Raw genomic sequence first — 24,962 nt, forward strand, 5'->3', positions numbered from 1 at the left:
ACAATTGATAGTCTTAAAATTATTGGGAAGTATGTTTATGCTTGTATCATCAGTACTATCTTGAGTTAGTGGGGGTTTCTGATTGCTGCTAGTCTTTCTTTTTAGTAGTGAATTAACAGTCTTTATTTTTATATACTTAGTTTATTGTGTATTGTGCAGGTAACATTAAATATGTCCAAATAAGAAAGATGTAGAACAATAGCATTTACAGACCATAATTTCCCAGGAGCTAGATTTGAACACATCACAGTTGAATTATCAGTCATCCTTACTCTCACTAAGTTAAAAGTGATTTACCCTTATATAGCCCATATCAATTAAAAAAAAAAAATGTCTTTTTGGCTTCACCACAGCCCTGAAGTTTCTGCCCCACTAATCTGTTCTCTTCACATCCTGGAAGAGGTGCCTAAAGTTGCGGGCTCCACTTTCTCACCTCCCTTCTCAAGGTCACCAATGATGGCCATGCTATCAAACCCAGCAGCCACATCTCTGATCCTACCTTGCTTGACATCTCAGCAGCAATCTGAACAACTCTCTTCTTTTTGAAATTTATGCTTACCTTTCTAACTCACTGACCACTTCGTAATTTTTTCTGCAGCTTCATCTTTGTTTAATCTCTTAAGTAATAGCATGTCCCACTCTCTGTGCTGGACCTCTTTCTCTAGCTATGTAATTTTGCCAAGATGACCTCGTCAAGGATGATGGCCTTTACTCTGTCCTATAGGGCCGCTATGAGTCAGAATCAACTCGACGGCACTGGGTTTGGTTTTGGGTTTTTTTTTTTTTGAGTGAGCCATGATCACAAGTCTAAGAGTCATAGTCGAGCAAAAATGATAAAGTACTTTAGAGAGAAGACAGAGTCAGAGAAAGATGCAATGGGATTCATCAAATCAGTGGCTCTTTAAGGAAATGACAGGTATGGGTAATATAGATCAGGGATTGGGCAACTATCACCTGCAGGCTTAATTTGGATAAGCCCATTTGTTTATACCTCGTCCCCTATGGCTGGTTTCTGTACAATGGAAGAATTGCAACAGATACCTTATACCATAAAGCCTTTTATAGATTTACCCCTGATATTGAAGAGAATAGGTTAGAAATCTCTCAAAAAGAATTTTCACAATCATTCAATCTATAAATAGAGGGTGATGCATTAAGAGGGCTGGAAATAGCACAATCACAGCAAAAGCCATGAACATAAACCTAAGTTAGTAAAGGTAACATTATTACTAATTTTACATTAATTTACTAATTCGTAAGTATACAATGTTACTGCTGCTGTTATAATGATAATGACAGTCATATCTACAGAAGCCAGGTACAAACTTCGCGATTCCATAGTAATCAAGGAAAAGCTGCCCTCATTGCTTACCTTGCAGTTTCTAGGACCTTTATGGCCTTGTCCATTTCTCCTTGGCTTTTATACAAAAATGCCAACTCAAACAGAGTGAATGGCACTAGGTAGTGATCATACTTCAGAAGCTTTTCGCTGGAAGAACAAATAAAATGCGATTAAGTTTTAACAAAACAAATGACATATCATCCCACCATTTTTTCCCATAACTAAGCAAATAGGTACAGCACTAAGCTTATTATCAGAGAAAATACAATATTCTAAGGAAAAACTGTCATTATACAGTTAAGGAGCCCTAGTGGTGCAGTGCTTAAGAGCTACGGCTGCTAACCAAAAGGTTGGCAGTTTGAATCCACCAGCCACTCCTTGGAAACCTATGGGGCAGTTATTCTCTGTCCTGTAGGGTCACTATGATTCGGAATCAACTCAACGGCAACAGGTTTGTTTTTTTTCAGTTTTTTATACAGTTAAGGAGCCTAATAAAATATGGCAATAAATTGTAGCTTTTAATATATTCTTTTATTTTATTTCTTAATCTAAATCTAGCACTGATGATTGATTATTTCCCCTTAGACGGACGAATGCACACAGACTGTTAAAGATGAAAGCTGGAAATGGCCAAGATCATCCTCCTGAACACATAACTCCATTTAGAAAAAAGAAAGCTGTATTATTTCTTACTGATGTTCAACTCCCTGTATAGTTTTGAATCTTATAATGCTTAAAAATGTTAGTGAAGATTCTGGTCAACAGTTCTGTTTCCCAGCAATATTATGAAGACTCTGGCTACAACACATACAGATGCACTAGAAAATATGAGTAACATCCTTTCAAATGCATAGCTTAGCTCAGAAGAACACGAGGAAAACTCTCTGGTGCCAAAACTGAACCTAGGACACACTCTGATGGTGAATAAGTTGCTGCTAACACACCCCAAAGGAGGGGAATTTGACAATATCTAACTAAATCATAGACACTTTACCCTGGCAGGAACCTTCCAAGAGCTATACCACCTCCACAAACATAAATTATGCAGAACGTAATTCATCACAGCTTTAATTGTGAGACCAAAAGACTGAAAACAAGCAAAAGATAAAAAAACAAGGTGAAGCAAATATGGCAAAATGCCAATGAGCAATCAATCTAGGTGCTTAAGACTGAGAGGCCAGTATTTGGAAAATCTGTAGATTTTACATGAAGTCCAGGTTTCAGGCTTTTCTTGAAAAATTACAAGGATTGTGGGCCTACGCTGTGCACAGCAGTAATCAGAGGTGAAGAGTGGCTGTACTCTTGACAGAGAACACATAATCTCCTTCATTCACAGGGCCCACCAATCCTTGTTCCTGCCATCACTCAGCCTGCCTCTCTCAGTAACATTACTTGTCTGGTCTTGTAGACTCTAGATGTAGAAAAGAAGGCCAGGCACAGAATCCTGATTCAATTCCATGTTTTGTAAAGCAGTAGGATATCATCATCAGTGCTACTGGGAAACAACAAAAACAACTCGATTGTGTTGGAGGTCCTAGCCAGAGCAATAAGGCAAGAAAAGGAAATAAAGGGCACCCAAATTGGTAAGTAAGAAGTAAAAGTATCTCCTTTTACAGATAATATGATCTTATACACAGAAAACCCCAAAGAATCCACAAGAAAACTACTGGAGCTAATAGAAGATTTCAGCAAAGCATGAGGATACAAGATGTTGTTGTCAGGTGCTGTCGAGTCAGTTCCGACTCATAGCGCCCCTATGCACAACAGAACAAAACACTTCCCGGTCCTGCGCTATCCTTATAATCGTTGTTATGCTTGAGCTCATTGTTGCAGCCACTGTGTCAATCCACCTCATTGAGGGTCTTCCTCTTTTCCACCGACCCTGTACTTTGCCAAGCATGATGTCCTTCTCCAGGGACTGATCCTTCCTGACAAAATGTCCAAAGTATGTAAGACACAGTCTGGCCATCCTTGCTTCTAAGGAGCATTCTAGTTGTACTTCTTCAAAGACAGATTTGTTCATTCTTCTGGCAGTCCATGGTATATTCAGTATTCTTCGCCAAAACCACAATTCAAAGGCATCAATTCTTCAGTCTTCCTTATTCATTGTCCAGCTTTCACATGCATATGATGCAATTGAAAATACCATGCCTTGGGTCAGGCGCACCTTAGTCTTCAAGGTGACATCTTTGTTTGTGAAAATGTCGATTCTACTCAAAGCAATCTACAGATAAATGGAATCCTGATTCAAATTCCGGTGGCATTTTTTAACGAAATGGAGAAACAAATCACTAACTTTGTATGGAAGTGGAAGAGGCCCCGGAGACATAAAGCATTACTGAAAAAGAAGAACAAAGTGGGAGGCCTCATAGTACCTGACTTTAGAACCTACTCGATGGCACTGGATTTTTATACTGCCACAGTAGTCAAAACAGCCTGGTACTGATACAAAAACAGACACATAGACCAGTGGAACCGAATTGAGAACCCAGAAGTAAATCCATCTACCTATGAGCAGCTGATATCTGACAAAGACCCAAAGTCCGTTAAGTGGGGAAAAAACAGTATCTTTACCAAATGGTGGTGGCATAACTGGATAAAAAAAAAAAAATTGCCATTTATAAAAAAATGAAACAGGAACCATACCTCACACCATACCCAAAAACTAACTCAAAATGGATCCAAGACCTAAATATAAAATCTAAAATGATAAAGATCATGGAAGAAAAAAATAGGGACAACACTAGGGCCCTTAATACATGCCATAAATAGTACATAAACCATAACTAATAATGAATAAACCCCAGAAGAGAAACTAGATAACTGGGAGCTCCTGAAAATCAAACACGTAGGCTCATCAAAAGACTTGACCTATAAACCAAAACCAAACCAAACCCAGTGCCGTCAAGTCAATTCCGACTCACAGCGACCCTACAGGACAGAGTAGAACTGCCCCATAGAGTTTCCAAGGAGCGCCTGGCAGATTCAAACTGCTGACCCTTTGGTTAGCAGCTGCAGCACTTAACCACTATGCCACCAGGGTTTCCCTTCATCTATAGACTGGGGAAAAAAAATTGGCTATAACATATCCAATAAGGGTCTAATTTCCAAAATCTATAAAATACTGCAATACCTCAACAACAAAAAAGACTAATGGTCCAATTAATAATTGACAAAGGATATGAACAGACATTTCACCAAAGAAGACATTCAGGCAGCTAACAGACACGAGTAAATGCTCACCATCGTGAGCCACTGGAGAAGTGTCAATTAAAACTACAATGAGATACCATCTCACCCCAAAAAGGCTGGCGCTAATCCAAAAAGCACAAAATAACAAACGTTGGAGAGGTTGTGGGGAGATTGGAACTCTTATGCACTGGTGGTGGGAATGTAAATTGGTACAACCACTTTGGAAAACCATATGGTGCTTCCTTAAAAAGATAGAAATAGAAATACCATATGATTCAGCAATCCCACTTCTAAGAATGTACCTGAGAAAAATAAGAGCTGTCACATGAATAGACATATGCACACCCATGTTCACTGCAGCACTATTCACAATAGCACAAAGGTGGGAACAACCTCAATACCCATCAACAGATGAATGGATAAACAAATTATGGTATATTCACACAATAGAATACTATGCAACAAAAAAGAACAATGATGAATCCGCAAAGCATCTCACAACATGGATGAATCTGGAGGGCATTATGCTGAGTGGAATAAGTCAGTCACAAAAAGACAAATACTGTATGAGACCATTATTACGAGAACTCAGGAAAAGGTGGTTATGAGGGTGGGGCAGGGAAGGAAGGGAAAATCACTAACTAGATAACTAGATAGTAGACAAAGATCAACTTTGGTGAGGGGAAGGACAATGCACAATACAGGATAAGTCAGCACAACTGGACCAAAGCAAAAGCAAAGAAGTTTCCTAGACACATCTAAACACTTTGAGGAACAGAGTAGCTGGGGCTAGGGCCTGGGGACCATAGTTTTGGGGGACATCTAGGTCAACTGGCATAACATAGTTTATAAAGAAAATGTTCTACATCCCACTTTGATGAGTGCTGTCTGGGGTCTTAAAAGCTTGCAAGCAGCCAAAGATATATCAGTTTGTTCTGTCCCATTCAGAGCTAAGGAGAATGAAGAAAACCAAATACACAAGGAAAATACTAGTCCACAGGACTAAGGAACCACATGAACCAGAGACTCCACCAACCTGAGACCAGAAGAACCAGAAGGTGCCCGACTACCACCGACGACTGCCCTGACAGGGAAAACAAAAGATTCCTGGACAGAGCAGAAGAAAAATGTAGAACAGAACTCAAATTCGCGTAAAAAGACCAGACTTAAATGGTCTAACACAGACTGGAGCAACTCCCTAACTATGGCCCCCGGACACACTGTTCACCAGAACCGAAACCATTTCCGAAGCCCACTCTTCAGACAAAGATTAGACAGGAGTGTAAAACAAAAATAATACATGTGAGGAATGTGCTTCTTAGTTCAACCAGACATATGAAACCAAATGGGCAGTTCCTGTCCAAAAGCAGGATGAGAAGGCAGGAAGAGACAGGAACAGGACCAATCGACACATGGAACCCAGGGTGGAAAGACCAAGTGTGCCGTCACATTGTGGGGATTGCCACTAATGTCACAAAACAATATGTGTATAAATTTTTGAATGAGAAGTTAACTTGAGCTGTAAACTTTCACCTAAAGCACAATCACAAAAAAAAAAAAAAAAAAAGCCAACTCACACCTGAAGAAATGCCCTCTGCCAAGAGAGAAGCAGTTACAGCACTCATCACATCCCTTTCTTCCCCGCTAGATTAAAATCACAACAATGGCAAAGTCTGTTTACCAGCACTGAATCCCCAGAGCCCAACACAATGTAGGGTGCACAGCAGGTGCTCAATGTTTGCAGAATAAGTGAACAGACAAATGCATGAATTTAAAAAGTCTCGCCGTGAGTTTAGCTTTGTGTGTCATCTCTAAACACCAAGTGGAAGTGTAGAAAGGCACGTTCCAGTTAAGGCTGTAATTTTGCTCACAAAGAACAAAGGGAACACGGCTGTGATCTTTCTGGTGACACTAAGTAAACGGTCAGCAGCAGGAGATAAAAGCATCCTGCATCACTTTCTCATGGCAACTCTCCAGAAACCACAATCTGACTCCAGTTGGTTTTACCTTTGAATAACATGATTGAAACACAATTCAGCTTGCAAGGGCCGCTGTAAGTTCTTCAGGCAGCATCCCTTCAGTAACTTCACCAGGCACTCATCATCCGTAAAGTAATCATTCGAGTCTTAAAAGAAGCAAAAAATACACAAAAAGAAAAATACACTTAAAAATCCTAATGAGGAAGAATTAATAGCTCGTTGTTTTTTTTTTTTTTTTTTTTTTTTTGGTGTCACTGGGATCATTTAAAAATAAGGAGAGTATTTTTAGCATGTTATTTAATTAAAAAAAAAGTTGAATTCACTGTATTAGCACACTGTGCTATGTACAGGCAGTCCTCAGGTTACAAATGTCCAACTTACATACGACCTGCGGTTATGAACCAACCCGAGGTACGAAGAATGATTTGTAATAACAAATGGGCACTACTTTGCATCAAAACATTATCACTATTATTACCGTATTATGTTAAAAATGTTTTAGTGTATCTGGAAATGTTTCTTTAATTTTTTTATGCATAGAAAGGTACACTATGTACTAAGACAAACGCCTGACTAACTGACATTAGATTCGAACCTATCTAACTGTTCTGACTTACGTACAAATTTGCCTTAAAGACAGATTTAGGAACGGAACTCGTTTGTAATCTGGGGACTACCTGTACTTAAAAAAAAAAACAAAATTTAAGTGGTGATTCTGTCCTTTAGGGTTGCTATGAGTCGGAATTGACTCAATGGCACTGGGTAAGTGGTGATATTCTGCATTAGGTGATCTTAGATACAACAACAGGAAATCTGAACTCTAAATAAGGGCTTTGTCAGTTCTGTGAAAGGTAAAGCCATGAGGAGCAAGGCGCTGCCTCCTCCTGTAGCTCTGGTTTATAACTCTGTTGGCTTCAATGCAGGAGAGGATAACACTCCCATATGGGGAAGCAGATGGCCTTATACCCATTAAAAATTCAGGAAGTAAAATGCCCTCTCCAGATCATTATGTTTACAACTTATTATCAATTCTCCCAGATTATGTTCTTTTGGGGAGAAATTATATAATAAAATTAGACAAAACGGCTCTGAAGTACATGAAAAGCACCTAAAATGCACCCCCCGCCCCCAAACCTCTAACTGCTTAAGGGAAATATAAAGGATTGACCTCCACCACCTTTTTTCTTTTGAAAATGACTCTTCACCTTCTACAGCCCAAAGCAAACATGCATTAAGCAAAAGAAGCAATGCTATCTAGGGCATCTATCTACTACTCTTGGATCCTGTTTTTCTACAAGTTACATTCCACCAAGAAGTCATTCCAAGACTAATAATTTATACATTTCAGGCAGCGACAACACAGATGGGTGAGACAGTAAAATGAACTAATGAGGACATAGGACCCCTCACACTGAAATTCTCCTGCTTTTAACACAAACCTCAGAAATCATCCTTAACACGTGCTGAGTTTTTTAGTTGGTAAACTATCTGTGGGAGCTTAATGACACTGCTTAGCTACCTAGGAGGGGGTAACTTTACTTCTGGGTACTAAAAACAGATAATATTCACTTCTAACTTCCAAGTCCTACTAGGTCATTACCAAGGAATTCACAAATATCAGTATCACATTACCTTTTCTTTTTATGAACTATTATTTACGTGCACACACACATATCTATATTTCTAATCATGGATGCTCATTGAAATATACATTCAAGAAACGGTATCTTTCAGAGCCTAGAACCAAGCCCTTAGGGCCCATATTGGACATTACCTTTTATTATCATTTTTGTGCATGCTATTAAGCTCAGTGCAGCATTTGGTTGACAGTTCGTGTTACCACGACATCCTGGTGCTCAGTGAATGATGATCTTGCCAAGGAACAAACATAACACTCTGGAAAGTCATAATACCAGTAAAGCCACACTTAATTTTTGTTTAGAACATGAGTAGGAATATGGCAAATGGGTTCAAAAATACCACATTCCTCCAAAAACCACAGAAAGCAAAGCCATTATCACTTCCTCAGACTACAGAGCACTATCTGTCCAATGACTGTTCCCTTAAAATATGCTTTATTATGATTCTCAACCGCTTGTGGGTGCTCGCACATGAACATCTCAACAGTTCCCATTGTACATTTAAAGAAAATTACATTTATTTCCCTGTGTCTGCAAAAACCCAATAGCCTAGGAGACATGGAAACAGCCAGGACAGACTGAAACCAGAGCAGGTGTACCTTTTCTTTGTGCTGCTCTAAAACTCAGTGACTGTCCTCATCCCTTCATCTTCTTTTTTCTAACAGCTTTATTGAGATATAATTCACGGACGACACAGTTCACCCATTTAAAGTGTACAATTCAACGGTTTTTAGTATAACCACTAATCTGCTTTCTGTCTCTGTGGATTTGCCTATTCTGCATGTTTCATATCAATGGTATCAGACAACATGTGGTCTTTTGTGACTGCCGTCTTTCACTTAACGTGGCATTTTCAAGGTTCATCCATGTTGCAGCGTGTATCATTCCTCCTTTCATTTTGCTGCAGTCACCCTGCTGCCTTCAGCTCAAGCTCTCCTGATGCACATGAATTAACATGGTAGATGAGCACAGGGAAGACACAGGAGAATGTCAGGGGAACAGAAACAAGGATTCCTAGGCTCTTACTTTTCATACTTACTTTCTTTTTGCAAAGCTGCCTCAGCCTTTTCAACCGTTACCAGCAAATTTTCAGAAAGGTCTTTTCTTTTGCTCACGACTGGAAAACCATTCCAGACGTACATCATTTCCTAATGAGGAAGAATGAAAAACCATTTGCAATTATGTGAGGTTGTTCCACACCCTTTACAAAGCTATGTGTGTGTTTTGCCTTGGTTGCTAGGAATCTCGAGATAACAGTTCGGGATCATTTTCCTTAGCTTTCCCCATCAGAAGTTTAGGGAGGTAATTTCCCCATTTATGATATGTCTTTTGCCTTTTATATTGTGAAGTAATTCAGCGTGTACATTTTTACTGAAAATTGAATGTATTCGTTCATTTAACAAATATTTATTATGAATCCACTGGTACTTAATCCTCTGGGGAAAATGACAGAATACAGATATAGAGTGAACATGATATTTTAAACTGATATTATGAACAATTCCATGCAATATAAATTTCTGCTGTTATTTTTAAGGAAACATTTTAAAATGCTGCCAGTTGTTTACATAAAATGTTTCTAAGAATGTCACTGGAAATGAACATTAGAGCTATTTTACTAGGCTCAGGTCCTTTTACACTATTAAAAACATGTGACAGACCAGTAACGCAATCCAATATGCAGAAAACACACTCATTTAAAGGCCATATGGCTGAAAGCCAGCCCCTGAAAATGTAAACTGATGATTTCTCTCTCACTGCAGATTACATTTAATGGACCCAGCAGATGAGGATTTTTTTTGGACCGAAAGCAAATGTGCTTTTGCTTGAAAATATTTTTCTAATTTCCTGGTAGTCCATTCAGGTCTTGAAGGGTATGGAAAAAGCCAGGTCATTAGTATCTTCTTGGAAACAAGTGAATTTAAAAGTGACAAAGATATTGCCTGAAAAGCCTCTTATGGGAGAGCACTGGAACTGAGAAAGACACATTCAGGTAGAGTGGCAGCAAGGCCAGCTTTACTTCACAGCACTGAAAACTGAGATCACAGCGCTCTACCCTTAATTTACCGTGTGCAGTGTCTTATCATTAATAGAGTAAGAGCTCAACGCAATTACTGATAGACTTTTTTTATCAGAAGGAGGCAAGCGCGTGTCTGAGATTTTATGAAAAATAGGCTTCCGGTAAGACTCCTTCTTGTCAGTTGCCATCAAGTGGATTCCAACTCATGGCGACCACAAATTCAGGTCCATTCCCTAAACATTCTATATCCATAACCCTGGAGAAACAAGTGCAGTAAGTTAACCTTTCTTAAGGTCTTTAATAATCAGAGCAGTAAACAATTATGTAGACTAGATTTTGAGTACTAGGGCTGAGAAAGAATTACAAAGCTCTAGGGAACTTTCTGAGAGACAGAAAAAAGTTCCCAGTGCAAATCACTCGATAACAATGAATCGGAAAACCATCAAGGGGGACTGAAGATGTCTGCTTCACTGAAGGGTTTTCCTGGGCTATCTGACACCTACGCAAAACTAAAACCCCAAAGAGTCAGAGTGATTTGATATACTCAGTCCTTCTTAAGAAATACGCATTAAGCGAAGTTAAGTCAAAGTAGTACTTTTCACAGAGGCATAACCAAAACGGCATAACGATCACGAATGAAGGCTCTAGGACTGCGCTGTCCAATACAGCAGCCACCAGCTACTTGTGGCCCTTCAGCCTTTGAGGTGCAGCTAGTCCAAACTGAGATGTTTGGTAAGTTTAAAATACACACCAGATTTCAAAGGGTTGGTGCGGTGTAACAAAAGGTCAAAGGGCTCATTAATATTTTACATGTTGAAATGACAAAATCTTGCATATACTGGGTTAAATAAAATATAATCTTCAAATTAATTTCATGTTTCTTTTTTTTGTTGTTTTTTGACGCCCCTAGAAAATACAAAATTATGTATGTAGCTTGCGTTATAATTCTATTGGACAATGCTGCTGCTGTTCTACTACTTAAGTTTAAAATGTGACCTCAATGAAGTCAACTTAACCTCTCTCTGTCTGAATTTCCTTAGCTGTAAGATGGGGCCAAGAAGAGTAACCACCCTCATAGAGTTACGGTAAGAATTAAACGATCTATTTTTTAAATAGCCTTTATCATAATGCCTGGAACATACCAATCTAAAAAAAAAAAAAAAAAGCCATTATTTAACTGTTAATAAACTAATGATTTATTTATATATGTTCACCTTACAAAAACACTTAGGATGGTTTTTAATTGAGCCAAACGTCACAACAAAAGTTAGATGTGCTCCTTGCTGCTAAGAGTTGACAATTTATTTCTACTACTCAAATAGGAAGTAAAATAAAGTAGATACCAGAGCAGGTAAGACGAGCCTCACAGGTGCAGGCAACACGGGAGAGTACCGTCGGGCCTTCCTCACAGCAAACTTCTCAGTAGGAATAGATTTACCAGCAATTCTCTGCTTCAAGCTTTCCACCTGTCTGTGAGGATTCCCGGCCACCACCCCCAGTGAAAGATGAGGTCATTAGAACACACACATTTACACCAGTGGTCTTCACAGAGTGCTCCCCAGACCAGCAAGTCCATCATCCCCTGAACCTGTTAGAAATGCACATTTTCAGGCTCCACCCAGTTCTACTGAATAAGAAACTCCAGGCGTGGAGGCTCACAATCTAGATTTTACCCAGCCCTCAGTGGTCAAGCGCTCTGCTGTTAACGAAAAGGTCGGCAGTTCAGATCACCCAGCTTCTCCTTGGAAACCCTATGGGCAGATCTACTCTGTCCTATTGGGTTGCTCCGAGTCAGAATCGACTAGACAGCAACGTGTAAGTTTGAGAACTGCTGATTTTACAACTACTTCTTTCTAGTCAATTTACTAACGTCTTAAGCTATCAAACTCAGTCCAGGCAATCTATGTATTAAATTGACAATTTCTGTAAGTAAGCAGGAAAGATTCCAAAGTATTTTTCGCGCTATTATCTATGTTGTAGACACTCCAGAAGAGGAAGAGGGTATACCGGTACATTTCCTATCGTCTCTGCAAGTATGACACAAATCAGTAAAATAATGGGGCTCAAAAATAGTCCATCAATTAACTCATAATCTGAAAAAATGTTTCCCAAGTACATTTCCTCTCAGACTTCTCAGGAATTCCAATACTGAAATTCACAAACCCATAAAAATGAGAGTAGAATGGAGGGACTATGTATTCCTGGATGTACTTTCTTATACATAACTTTGCACATGAATAAAATAGACTGCTGGGGCAGAATTCAAGGAAATATCAAATTATACCACTGAAGGAAAGAGTAAGACGGAATTGAGAAAAAAATGCTCTAATATTATGGCAAGCTTGTGTCAGGTTATTTCTAGACACAACTTGGGGATATGGATTTTAAACTAGGATACCCCATCGGGTGGTGTTCACTAACATCAGTGGAAGAGGCAGTGGACATGTAGGTGCAGGGAGGTAGAGGGATGATAAACATGCGTTGGACATGGAAATTTGTGGTTTAAAGATCAGTTTGTATGATCATTCTGGGGACCATACAAAGGAGCCATGCTGGCACAATGGTTAAGTGCTCTGCTGCAAACTAAAAGGTTAGTGGTTTGAACCCACCCAGGGACTCCAAGGAAGAAAGGCCTGGTAATGCGCTTCTGCAAAAATTGCAGCCAAGAAGACTCTATGGAGCAGTTCTACTCTGTCCTATAGGATCCCTGTAAGTCAGAACCAACTCGATGGCACCCAACGACAACACAGCAGGTGCTCAACAAAAAGGTTACAGACTTACACTTACTTGGGAAGGTTATGGATGGATGGATAAATAGTTGAATACTGGTCTAAATAAAGCTAAACAGATTATTCACAGCAGAGCCTCCAAAATCTTTGACATACTAATGAGAACCCAGAATATGTTACACGGTGTTTCTCAAATTTATCTGATCACAGATTATCTATTATTCACAGCAACAATTAACATTTTTTGATAACATTACCAATTTAGGAAACTATGTTCAAAACCCAGTAGCAAAAACCCAGTCACAAAGCCCTACTCCCAATACATAAATAAAAGAACACGTTCTCAATCACATCAGCATGTCTGTAAAATCCTAGTAAAAGGATGACATGTTGACTTTTGGCTAAATCTACTGTTTTAAAGTTTCCTGTATGAATGATTCAGTGCATTAAAGAAATATGAAGGTGAAGCGTGGGAAAACACTAGGGGAAAAAGGAAGGAGATGTATCTGTGTACTCATTCTTGTCAACGTCTTTGTTACAATGTCTTGCTTACCTGAATAAAGTTACCACATTCTCTTTAGTTGATACTACATCCTCCTCTGGAAGCATACTCAAAATTGCAGCTTTCAGGAATACGTATGTTGCCTTGAGGAAAAGAAGAAAAGCATCTAATTATAGACTATCCCTAGGTACATGACATTTCTACTTTGCAAATCAAGATTGACCTACAAATCTTCCAGATATAATATTTAGTAGGCATCAAAGAAATCAAAGGACATGAAAAGTTTTATATTGCCTGTTCCAAATGAAAATAACACTTTTCACTTAATTTAGACCATTTTCCTATTATACAACTACAGTCTTCATAGCTAAGAAAGTGGACAGAATGAACAAGAGATCATAAGTTCATTCCTCCCAACTTCTCCCAAATGCATCAGAATTCCGAGTATCATAAAAAGTCTGATCATCAAGACATCAGAGAGTCTACAAAAAATCATCAATACTATTGATACTTAATAACTTTAAACAGAATTGCAGCTCATCTTTAGAAGATAAATCTCTTTGTTGGAAAGGACTCTTAGGATGGTTTTTAAAGATGTAGCACTGAGTAGAGTTGGGCACTCCATAAGCAGTAGACATATAATGTCTATTTCCCCCTGTGATGTATCTCTAAGTTGAGAAAATAGTGTTGATGTCATAGTATTGAACAAACTGTCCTAAATGAAAATCATTCTGGCCACTTTTTGACAAATAAATGACATTAATGAAAGCACTGCAATTTACCTTGGACCATTTACTCTCTTTGCAAAGCAGATCTGAATAGTAATACGCCTGCATCCAGTTTTGTTGGAATACATAAATCCACATCAACTCCCAGTAACAGAGATGGTGAAACTGTTTCCACTCTTCTTGAACTGAAATGCATTTTCGGAATGTTTCTTGTGCCTATAAGTCAATTGCATAAAGCTGATCATCCCAATACTAGACAAGGGGATAATAACCCAATGGAAAAATCCATAGAATGCTTTGTACTAAGAGAACAAAATTATCATTTGTGAGACCATTCAATACGACACACTGCTTTCCTTACATGCAATGATACAGTTAAGTTCTGCCCTTTTATTCAACTTTGTGATGGGCTCTTGGCACTTTATAATATGGGAGAGGCCCTTCCCAAGTGAAATATAAAACACAGAAGTCCTTCAGGAAAAGATTGACAGATTTCTGTTCATAAGAAGTTAAATCTTCCACAGAGTAAAACACTTTCTAAACAAAATCCAAGACAATGGACAGACTGGGAGGAAATATCCAATACGTACTTAAATGATAAAGGATTAACCCCTTATCATACAACTATTTTATAAAAGCCTTAAGAAAAAGACAACTTAATGGGATTTTAGCAAAGATGAACACACAAATCATACGAAAAGATACATGGATGAAAAATGTACATACAAAGAAATTTATAAAGGGAAATAAAAATTAAATTAAAAAATTTGGTATCCTTTTTAGCCACCAGGTTGACAAGAATTAAAAAAAAAGACGAATAATACCCAGAGGTGGCAAACAGAATTGGAAACAAATATTCTCATCCCCTACAGGAGCATAAATTAGAACAACCTTAAATTAGGAGGGCTATTTTGTTGGATTTATCAAAATGCACACATCTTTTGACCCAGAAATTCTACTTATTGGAATCTGTCTTACGTAAACAAACCTGTGCACAGAAATATACACACGATAACAACGCTTACAACAACTGTACTGTCTGTAGTAGCCAAATGGCTATAAACAGTAGACTTCTTTAATAAGTACGGTACACCCATCCCATGGAATGACACCTAGCCATCAAAAAAAGAATGAGAGAGATATAGATGTACTGACCTGGGAAGATATCCAAGATGTAAGTAGGAAGAAAAAAACAACAGAATAATACTATATTTGATCCCATTTGTATGGAAGGCAATTGTTTGTGAGTATATTTATATGAAATGCTTCCTACTCTTCGACCACTAACCACAATGTTCCCTTCTGCCTTCAGGGACTCAGTGAATAATGTCCTCTGATGAGGAGCCCAGCGTAGTGCAGCAGAGGTGCTTCTTACATAGGGGCTAGATTCCAAAGTCGGCATGTGATGTAGAAATCCATGAGCCAAATGCTCCGGAAAATCCTTTTGAATATTTATACATTATTTTATATAATCTACCTTGAACTGCCTCATGTATTTTATCTGAAAACAGAGACTATATTTAGTAATTTACACAATAGAAAGAATATACAAAATTAAATTCTAGCTCTTTAGATTTTCTTTATTCTTTATTTTTTTGTCTAGCCCTTACAGCTGAATTTACTTGAATGTTGAATGAGTATGTGATACAACTCTACGATACAGACAACTCCCCAGGGAAGCCCTCAAAATATATTACCTCTTCAACATTCCCTTTCAGCAGCTCTATTCGGGCATGATAAAACAGCATGAGTGAGCCCTGGGAGGAAAGGAAGAAAAGACATCGCTCAACAATCAGCGTTGGCTGGTTAATTCTGGCTGAAACATACACGTGAAATACTAGGCATACATTCGGAAACTGCTGGAGGAAGGGTGCAAGGAGACTCTCTGCTTCCACAATATTCACTTCTCCTGTACCTAGAAATTCAACAGGAAGAGCCTCAGTCTTCATGAAACATGGTGGATATTTATAACTAACTTGCCGAATTTCATTAACACATAGCAAGACCTAATCATGGAAAAGGCAAAAACTGATACTGTGTCATTTTTACACTTGGAACCTAAAATATGACAAGCCTCATTTATGACTTTAGTTTAAGAGAACTTTAGGGCAGACTGACTAAATTCTTAAGAATGCGGGTGGTTATCTTAGACTCCTTGTTGGAATTCTGGCTTTGATAGCACAATTACCTTATCTTAACCAAAAATTTAATTTTCTGCTAAAGAAAAAATTTAATACAAATACGCTAAAGTAGATAATACTAAATAAGGTTTACAGAACTTTTTTTTTTAGCTGAGATTTAAAAAATACAATAAAAGAAACCACTCTACCCTCTCTGCTAAACATTACTATGAGGATATCTAATTAAAATGAAATATCATCCTTAATCTTTTTTCCATCTTTGTTCCCAAAAAAAAAAAAAAACATGTAAACACAGACTATTAGCTCTTACTGATTTTTCTGAATTTTTACTTGCTCGGTAGATGCAAGATAAATCACCTTTCTATGAAGTAAAATGTAATCCAGTCCTTACCAAGTATTAGACAGATGTAAGTATGAAAACCTAGTATTGTTAAGCAGCATAGCGGAGCCCTCATGCTTCTTCCTGATGCGCCTTCTCGTAATTGCAGGAGTCCCAACTCCTGTGGGAATTAAACGCATTTTAGAAATAGAAGAGCAGGACTACAAATCACTTTCAGAAAATTTAAAATGCTAGGTCATGTATTCCCACTCCTCATGAAGGTGGAGCTTATTTTTCTAGAGCTTAGAATGGTGGCAATGCCTTTTTATTGATAATTAAAAACAAAATTTACATTATAAACTGCCATAAGACAATCTCACAAATTCTTTTACACTAAGTTATCATAGAGAGAGAATGGCAGTGTTCATTTCATAGAAATTCTGTTATTTCTCTGATAAAACAATTATTAATCTATTAAAACATATTAAGGATCTAAATGCAAAGCACTATGGTAGGTATGAACAAAATACGGTCCTATGCCCTCAAGGATCTTTCTGTCAAAAAGGGAAGAGGGTTCATAAATGCATGATTTTCTTATTGTACTATGTTAATAAGTTGTTTGTATTAATATAAAAGAGATATTAATTGATATATTTTATTATTTCTTATACATTGAATGACATAAGAAAGAATAAATAATTTCGAGAGGGGTACTTGAGTGTTGGGGGAGGATAAGGGAAGGCTTCGTAGAACCCATGACATTTATCTCAAACCTAACAGAAGAAGAGGCTTTCAAGAGAATGATATTCGGGAGGAAAGTGGTTGGGGCGGGCATCCAAAACAGAGACCAACAGAAGCACAGAACAGGAAGGCACAGGGCTTGTTTGAGGAACAGCCAATTCCCAGTTTAGCAGGAGCACTGGGGAAGCGAGAAGTCTGATTTGTAAGGCAAATCAGGAAACACTGGCTAAAGTCAGATCACAGAGTCCTTGAATCCACGCTACAGTTTGGACTCTACTTGTGAGAAAATGTGGAGCCACTGAAGAAAAAAGGAAAAAAAGGAATGGTCAGGGGAGAAGGGTGACCATGAAATGAGGCGTAAGAATAGATTGAACATTATAGAGCATGATGGGATCACCAGAAACACACAATAGCACATGAAGAATGTGGACAGTGGCATAAACAGAAAAAAATCGACAGCTTCTTGCACTTGTTCTCATACATTTCTCAAAACCTGCCCTCTTGACTAACAGAGACAAACTTTTTTAAGAAGGCAACTGTTGTAACATCGTATCACGTGTTATGATTAATAAATGTTACATGCTACAGAAACAACAACAATATAGCAACATAACTAAAAAAAACTTATGGAAAGCAAATTTCCTCTTTTAGTTTTATAATGAAACTTGTAAAAACACAAGGAAATCCAAAATACTGCAACTATGCTTGATTCATGTTATTTGACCCACTAGACATGGAAATCTGGCCTAATTCATTTTACAGATGAAGACTGGGGGGGGGGTCACTAAAATGTTAAGAAAGCATATCTTAATTACACAAGAAGACTACACATCCAGCAAGCAGCAATATTAGTAAAACTTGAGTTTTAATCCCAGAATTTAGATAACAAAGGTGAAAATTTTGAAATTTCAATAGAACAGCCATGGCCACCTCCTGAAAATTATCTCGCTAGTTACAAGGTCATGTTGCATTGCCTTTACATTCGGTAAATAATGTTTCATCTTCCCTGTCAAAACTGATAAATTTGTAAAATAAATTTGTACCCTGTTTCCAGAAAATCCAATAAATTCTAGTAGTCTGATAATCCTTGCTGGTAAAAGGGACAGCATCTAAAAGAAAAAAAAAAAAATACAGATGTACTTACGTGTTAATGTATTTAACTAGATAACTGTCAAACTCCAAACAGCTTAGTGTTAATGCTTCAATAATATGAAAAATTAGAACCAAGTCAAAGCCACTAGACGTGTCTCAATCATCACATACTGTAGTTGTTACTTATGATTTAATTTCATTTAGCTAAGATTTTGAACTTAAAATTCTTTTTTTTTTTTAATTTTTAAAAAGCCTGGACACTCTAAAGAATACCTTTTATGTGAAGTGATGAAAAGATAGGAAGGTAGCTCCTCAGTGCCCACCTCCAAACAGGATTCTTTTATGCTCCTTTCCCAGGAAGCAAAACTCTGTTTAGTATCATGCATCTGTATGATTCCACCACTTTATAAGTTTCTCACCAATTCGAGTCAAACCTTAATAAAATTTCAAAATCTCTAAATAATATATTACAATTTCACAGATATCTACACAGACTCTTCATCTCCCCAAACCAAAAAAAAAAAAAAAAAAACTGTTGCCCTCGAGTCGGTTCTGACTCATGGTGACTCTACATGTGTCAGACTAGACCTGCACTCCCCAAGGTTTTCCATTGCTGTAACCTTACAGAAGTAGACTGCCAGGTCTCTCTTTTATTGCACTGCTTGATGGATTCGAACCGCAACCTTTTGATTAATAGCCAAGTGTAAACCATTTGTGCCACCCAGGAATCTTCAAACTCCTCCCTCAAGTTATACTGCTCCCTCACCTATTTCTCCAGAGCCACTGCTGTCAAAGCGACAACATTACTGATACTGAAATGCAACTGGATTCCAAGGTCCTTATTACCAAAAACCTTACGAGTCTAGTCAGAGTGCTAGATGTTTCCTTTATATTGTACAACCCAAAACTACTCTGAGCATGTGCAGAACTTCACAACACATGCTAGTCAAAACACAGGAAAACAAATCCCACTCTTGCCACTTGTCAATCAAACCCAGTTAGAGGTTCGGGATGAGGTTCACAGGTTGTAGAGAAAGCAGTGAAAACTGTAGGTTCTCATACAATAGGTTCTGGCTTCTTCATAATTATTTCCTTACCAAATTAAAGGCTCCTATTCCAAGTTTGACACCTCCTTCAAACTCATAGAACAATTGTTGCTCACGTTTGTTCTTCTCAATTACATGCAGAATAGAAAGACATTCCCTGGATTGAAAAAAAAAAAAAGTTAAAGTTTACTATGACTGAAAATTAATGTGAAGAAAAATTATTTGTTAGGCCATCCAAACCTGCTAGAGATAATGATTATAAAGACCCGGATGACACAATCACCTGTGCAGCTACCACCTATCCCTCAGTGGAGGTTTCCATGTTGCTATGATGCTGCACAAGTTTCAGTGGGGCTTCCAGACTGAGATGGACTAGGAAAAAAGGCTGGTAATCTACTTTCAAAAACCAGCCAAGGAAAACCCTATGAATCAGAATGGTCCTATCTGCAACCAAGCCTGGGAACGGCACAGAACCAGGTAGCATTTAACTCCATTGTGCACGGGATTGTTATTAGCTGGGGGCCAACTCAACAAGAGATAACAACAAACCTTCTAATAAAACACACTGAGAAAGATACAACATCAGTTCTGTGGTATTCCTGCCACAGATGCATAATCTGAATTTAATCATGAGAAAACATTAGATAAATCTAAACTGAAAGATATTCTTCAAAACAACTAGCCAGTACTCTTGATAAATATCAGGGTCATGAAAATCAAAGTGAAAGACTAAGGAACTCTTTCAGGTTAAAAATGATTATGGAGACATGACAATTAAATACAACATCCAGTATCCTGGATTGGATTGGATCCTGGACCAGAAAGAGGACACTGATGTGACAACTGGGGAAATGTGAATAAGGTCGGTGGAGTAGATAATAATATTGCACCAATGTTAGTTTCTTGATTTTGATGACTGTACTGTGGTTTTGTAAGATGTTAACATCTGAAGGAAGGATAGATGGGGATCCTTTGTAATAACTCTGAAATTATTTTAAAGAGAAAAATTAGAATATGAAACAAAATGCATTTTAGGGCTATAAAAATACTTTCTTATGTTTTGGGCTAGTACTAAATCTATGCAGGATTTATTTTTGTGTAAATCATCTTTTTTTTTTTTTTCTTCAAAATGAATGAGCAGACATTTTTTCCAAAACCATTTATTAAAGTAACCATCTTGTCCCACTGTTTTGAAAGAGATCTATATACATACAGGAATTCTGTATATTTTTAATTGCACGAACACACAGACACACAAATACATACTATCTATTTTAAAATACCATGGCCCATTCCACTAATAAATTTGTGCCATTATGAAACTATTTAATTCCTTTGGTTTTTACATTTCTATGACTGGACAAGCACTTGATCTTTTAGCATTCTTTTATATCTTCCAAAAAATATTTCAAGAAGAAATCTATAAACAGTATGCCAGGTTCCAAAAATCCCCCTTCCAGGTTTTTGAATGGAATATATTAGCTTTATAAAATAATCTTGGGTAAGAGTACCTCTTAAAATACTAAATCTTGGTTCTGCTTCCAGTAATGACAAAGTAGCCTGTATCAGATTAACCCTCCTACAGATAACAATGTATATTTAAAACATATTTGATGCCACCAGGAAGTGAAAAAAAATTGGCAGGAAATGGAGAAGAGATAAACATTGAAAGGAGGTTCTTAAACCTTGAAAGAAGGATTCCTGAATAAATTTTACATTTATATGGCTTTTCATCCGAAAGTACTCCTAGTCCACTCAATACTGGGTGGCTAGCACTCAAACAGAAAGCCACACTCTTACTGGCTCAAAAAGTCAGAGTACTGAATTCAAAGCTGCCAGGCTGACTGTAAGATAATGGAAAAGTCCCAGGTAGGAGAGAACCACATAGGACAGGAACATCAAAAGCTGACTAAAAATGCCACCCAAGTTCTTGGCTGATCCATTAACCATGCAAGCACTAGGAAGATTCCAAGGAAAAGCAGGAGGAAGATGGCAGAAAAACAGAGCAGAGATTTCAGATGCTGTGTACTACGGGAGAGTGAAGCCTAAGTCTGGTCAAGTTAAATGCTTCTTACTAACAAAAATCGGCACTCTTCAGAGAAAGAAAACAGAATCCAGTCTCTACAGTGTATCATCTAATGTGCAATAAAAAACTAATGGACATGAAAAAAACAGAAAAATATGACATATAGTCAAGAGAACAATCAGTCAATAGGAAGCTACCCCAAGATGACCCATATCTTGGGATATAAACTTTAAAGTAGCTATTATAAATAAGTTCAAAGACTTAAAGGAAAATGTGGTTATAATGAATAAATACAATGGGAATAAACATAAATATAATGAGAATTTATATTTGAGAAATAGAAACTATTAAAATGGACATTATGGAAGGGAAAAGTACAATATTTGAATTTTTAAAATTCTTCACCTGGGCTTAACAGCACATTGGAATGGGCAAAACAAAGTATCAGTGATTTTTATAAAAGATCAATAGAAATTATCCAATTAGAAAAAAAATTTTTTTAATGAATAACATATCAACGACCTATGGAACAACACCAGGCAGACTAATATGTATAATCAGAATCCCAGAAGGAGAGGAAAGAGTGAGAATGTGGGCAGAAAAAAATATTTGGGGAAATATTGGCCACAGATTTCACAAATCCATACTTAAGCACATCATAGTCAAACTGCTGAAAAGCAAAGATACAAAACAGTCCTCAAAGCTGCCAGAAGAAATGACACATTACATATGGGGGGAGGGGGAGGATAATACAAATGACAGCTTGTGGTCAGAAACAATGGAGGCTATAATATGATGGAATGACAGCTTCAAAGGGCTGAAAAGAAAAAAAAAAAAAATTCAACCCAGAACAGTATACTCAGCAAAAGTAGCCTTCAAAAATGAAGGCAAAAGTAAAGGCATTATATAAATGAAAATAAGAGGCTTTACCGAAAGCAGACACACACCGCACTACAAAAAAAATGCTAAAGGAAGTTCTTCAGTCTGAAAATAAGTAGGAAAGAATGAAGAACACCAAAAGTGGTAGATATATGGGAAAATAGAGAAGAGTATAACATAAGCGAAAGTTAGACACTGTACTGTGGGGTTTATAATATACGTAAAAAAAAAAAACCCGTTGCCATCGAGTCAATTCTGACTCATAGCAACTCTACAGGACAGAGTAGAACTGCCCTACAGGGTTTCCAAGGAGCAGCTGGTGGATTCGAACTGCTGACGTTTTGGTTAGCAGCCAAATGCTTAGCCACTGTACCACCAGGGCCCCATAACATATGTAGGTGTACCATATATCATAAAAATTGTATAAAGGACAATAGGTGGTAAACAAAACTATACTTCTGCAAAATTCTTATATTTAATGTTCAGTGGTACAATATTAACTTTAAGGAGACTGTGATAAGTTAAGAAGCATATTGTAATCACTAGAGTAACCACTACAAAATTTGTTTTTATATTAAAAAAAATTTAAAGTAGTATATAGAATAGAGCGATTACACTGAAACTTTTTTTTTTTTTTTAAACTAAATGAAGGCAGGAGAGAGGGGAGGGAATAGATGAGGCACAAAGGTAAAGCAAAATAGCAGTAATAAATGCAAACATATTAACTGTATGCACATCCACAAGAAATACAATTTAAAAATAAAAACTAGATAGATTTAAAATGAAAGACTGTAAGTCATGTGAACACCAATTACAAAAAAGCATGAATACCTATATGCAAATCAGACAAAATAGATTTCAAGATGAGGAATATTACCAGAGTTAAATAGGGACATTTCATAATTACAAAAGGGTAAATTCATCAGGAAGACAAACCAATCATAAATATAGTCAGCCTAACAGAGGTTCAAAATATACTAAGCAAAAACTGACAGAACTAAAAGGAGAAAAAGATGACTCCATAATCAAAGATGGAGATTTTAACACCCTGAACAATTGATAGAACTAGATTTAAAAAAACCAGTAAGGATACAGAAGCTATGAACAACATATGGTCCATCTTAATTATATACCCAACAACAACAAAATAATGCACTGCACAGCACAAATACAGAATATTTCCATCACTGCAGAAAGCTCTATTGGGCAACACTGCTATAAAGTCTACACCAAAAATATACCTGTCATTTTAAATTAATATATTGTTTTTAGGAAAGAGGTAACTAAGATTATCTAATTAGATATTGTCTGTAGCTTTCTTTTCGGCTGTTTTGCTTTTAAAATGCTATCTACACTTAAATTCTAATGTCCTATGGCACTGAATATATATTTAGTATGCCAAAAATCAAGTGCATTTTTACCAATTCCAAATTAAAAAACAAAAAAAAAAGCCTAGCCATACTTAGTTTATGAGAATTTTGAAAAACAAAGTGGTACATAGCACAAGAATCATTTAAAAAACCACAGCTTATTTTTTAACTTACTTATATATTTGGTAACTTGTTCTAATTTTGAGTCCACCTTTGATGAAGTTGATCATATTTTCATCCTGAAAATAATTCAATTAAATGATTAGATTATTTAGCAAAAATTTTTAAACTGTCCTCATAGCTGTATATTTGTGTGATTAGAACAAAACACTATTGAGGGCAGAATTCTGAAATGAGCACATTCTTCTTGCTTTACATTTAATTTACTTTTTTTTTTTTTTTTTTTTTGGTAATTTTTCTTCCAAGTTAGAGAACAATGAAAAGAGAACATTTTAATAATCCTTGAATTACATTATATTATCAAGGAAGTAATCTTCATCAACTAGAAGCCATACGGGTTAGTCCAAACCTAGTTTAATAAACATCATCATCTATTGAACTCTTCTTTTCTAGGTTCAATAGAATCCAAATAGTTGACTTCAAAGGTATGCTCTAAGACCAACTTTCCAGTCCATCATGCGCCAGTAAATGGGACTATCGTTCTTCGTTCACAGGGCACTTTCGCAGGCAGAATCTATTTAACACTGTGAATTTAAATCATACACATAACTGCTCTGGATTCCAAAGTGGCTCTGTCACTAATCTGCTATTTTGTTTTAGGGAAAAAGAAAAAACTTCTCTTTGCCTGATGGTCATCCACCATAAAATTGAGGCAGCTGGCCTAGATAAGTGCCATTTCAGGGTCAGGCATTTTGGGATTCCAAGAAAGTCTTTTAGTAAACTATATCAAACAACCACTTGCAAGAAGCTATTCTAATAAATGGAGCCAATGGAGACAGTCCCGTGTTTCATAGTTCCAGTCTATTGATACTAGAAAGATGCTCTGGCATTTAGTTCTTGTGCACTTAATCATTCTTTTGAAGCAAAAGAAAAAACTGATTTTAGTTTATTAGCTTCATTAATTAAATATATAACATTTCAATTACAAGAATCAATGAATAAAAAATTGATTTATACACTATATTATACAATTTAAATGTTTACCTTCTTATTTTAAGGAATCTTAGGATTACACAAATACCCGCCAGGAAAGTAT

The 24,962-nt window shown here is 37.0% G+C and overlaps 1 protein-coding gene and 1 long non-coding RNA gene across 8 annotated transcripts in view; one reads left to right on the forward strand and one right to left on the reverse strand.

Annotated features, from left to right (window-relative positions):
* Positions 1–15,848, forward strand: part of LOC126082347 (uncharacterized) — a 60,670-nt gene extending 44,822 nt beyond the window's left edge. The window contains exons 2-3 of the long non-coding RNA XR_007518564.1: positions 11,214–11,258; positions 15,736–15,848. This is a non-coding gene — a long non-coding RNA (uncharacterized LOC126082347). The remainder of the gene's footprint in view (positions 1–11,213; positions 11,259–15,735) is intronic.
* Positions 1–24,962, reverse strand: part of TTC39B (tetratricopeptide repeat domain 39B) — a 140,809-nt gene that overhangs the window by 7,764 nt on the left and 108,083 nt on the right. For all 7 annotated transcript variants that reach the window (XR_007518563.1, XM_049894832.1, XM_049894830.1 and 4 more), the window contains 12 exons: positions 23,921–23,985; positions 19,523–19,628; positions 18,377–18,442; positions 16,665–16,773; positions 15,980–16,047; positions 15,830–15,889; positions 14,187–14,348; positions 13,456–13,547; positions 11,517–11,643; positions 9,193–9,301; positions 6,542–6,659; positions 1,373–1,489 (listed from right to left, as the gene is read on the reverse strand). Coding sequence is in view for 6 of the 7 variants with exons in the window: in XM_049894832.1 (XP_049750789.1) it covers positions 1,373–1,489; positions 6,542–6,659; positions 9,193–9,301; positions 11,517–11,643; positions 13,456–13,547; positions 14,187–14,348; positions 15,830–15,889; positions 15,980–16,047; positions 16,665–16,773; positions 18,377–18,442; positions 19,523–19,628; positions 23,921–23,985 (1,199 nt within the window). In the remaining variant the exon portion in view is untranslated. The remainder of the gene's footprint in view (positions 1–1,372; positions 1,490–6,541; positions 6,660–9,192; positions 9,302–11,516; positions 11,644–13,455; positions 13,548–14,186; positions 14,349–15,829; positions 15,890–15,979; positions 16,048–16,664; positions 16,774–18,376; positions 18,443–19,522; positions 19,629–23,920; positions 23,986–24,962) is intronic.

The sequence above is a fragment of the Elephas maximus genome, chromosome 9 (assembly GCF_024166365.1).
Source record: "Elephas maximus indicus isolate mEleMax1 chromosome 9, mEleMax1 primary haplotype, whole genome shotgun sequence".
Lineage (NCBI taxonomy): Eukaryota > Metazoa > Chordata > Mammalia > Proboscidea > Elephantidae > Elephas > Elephas maximus.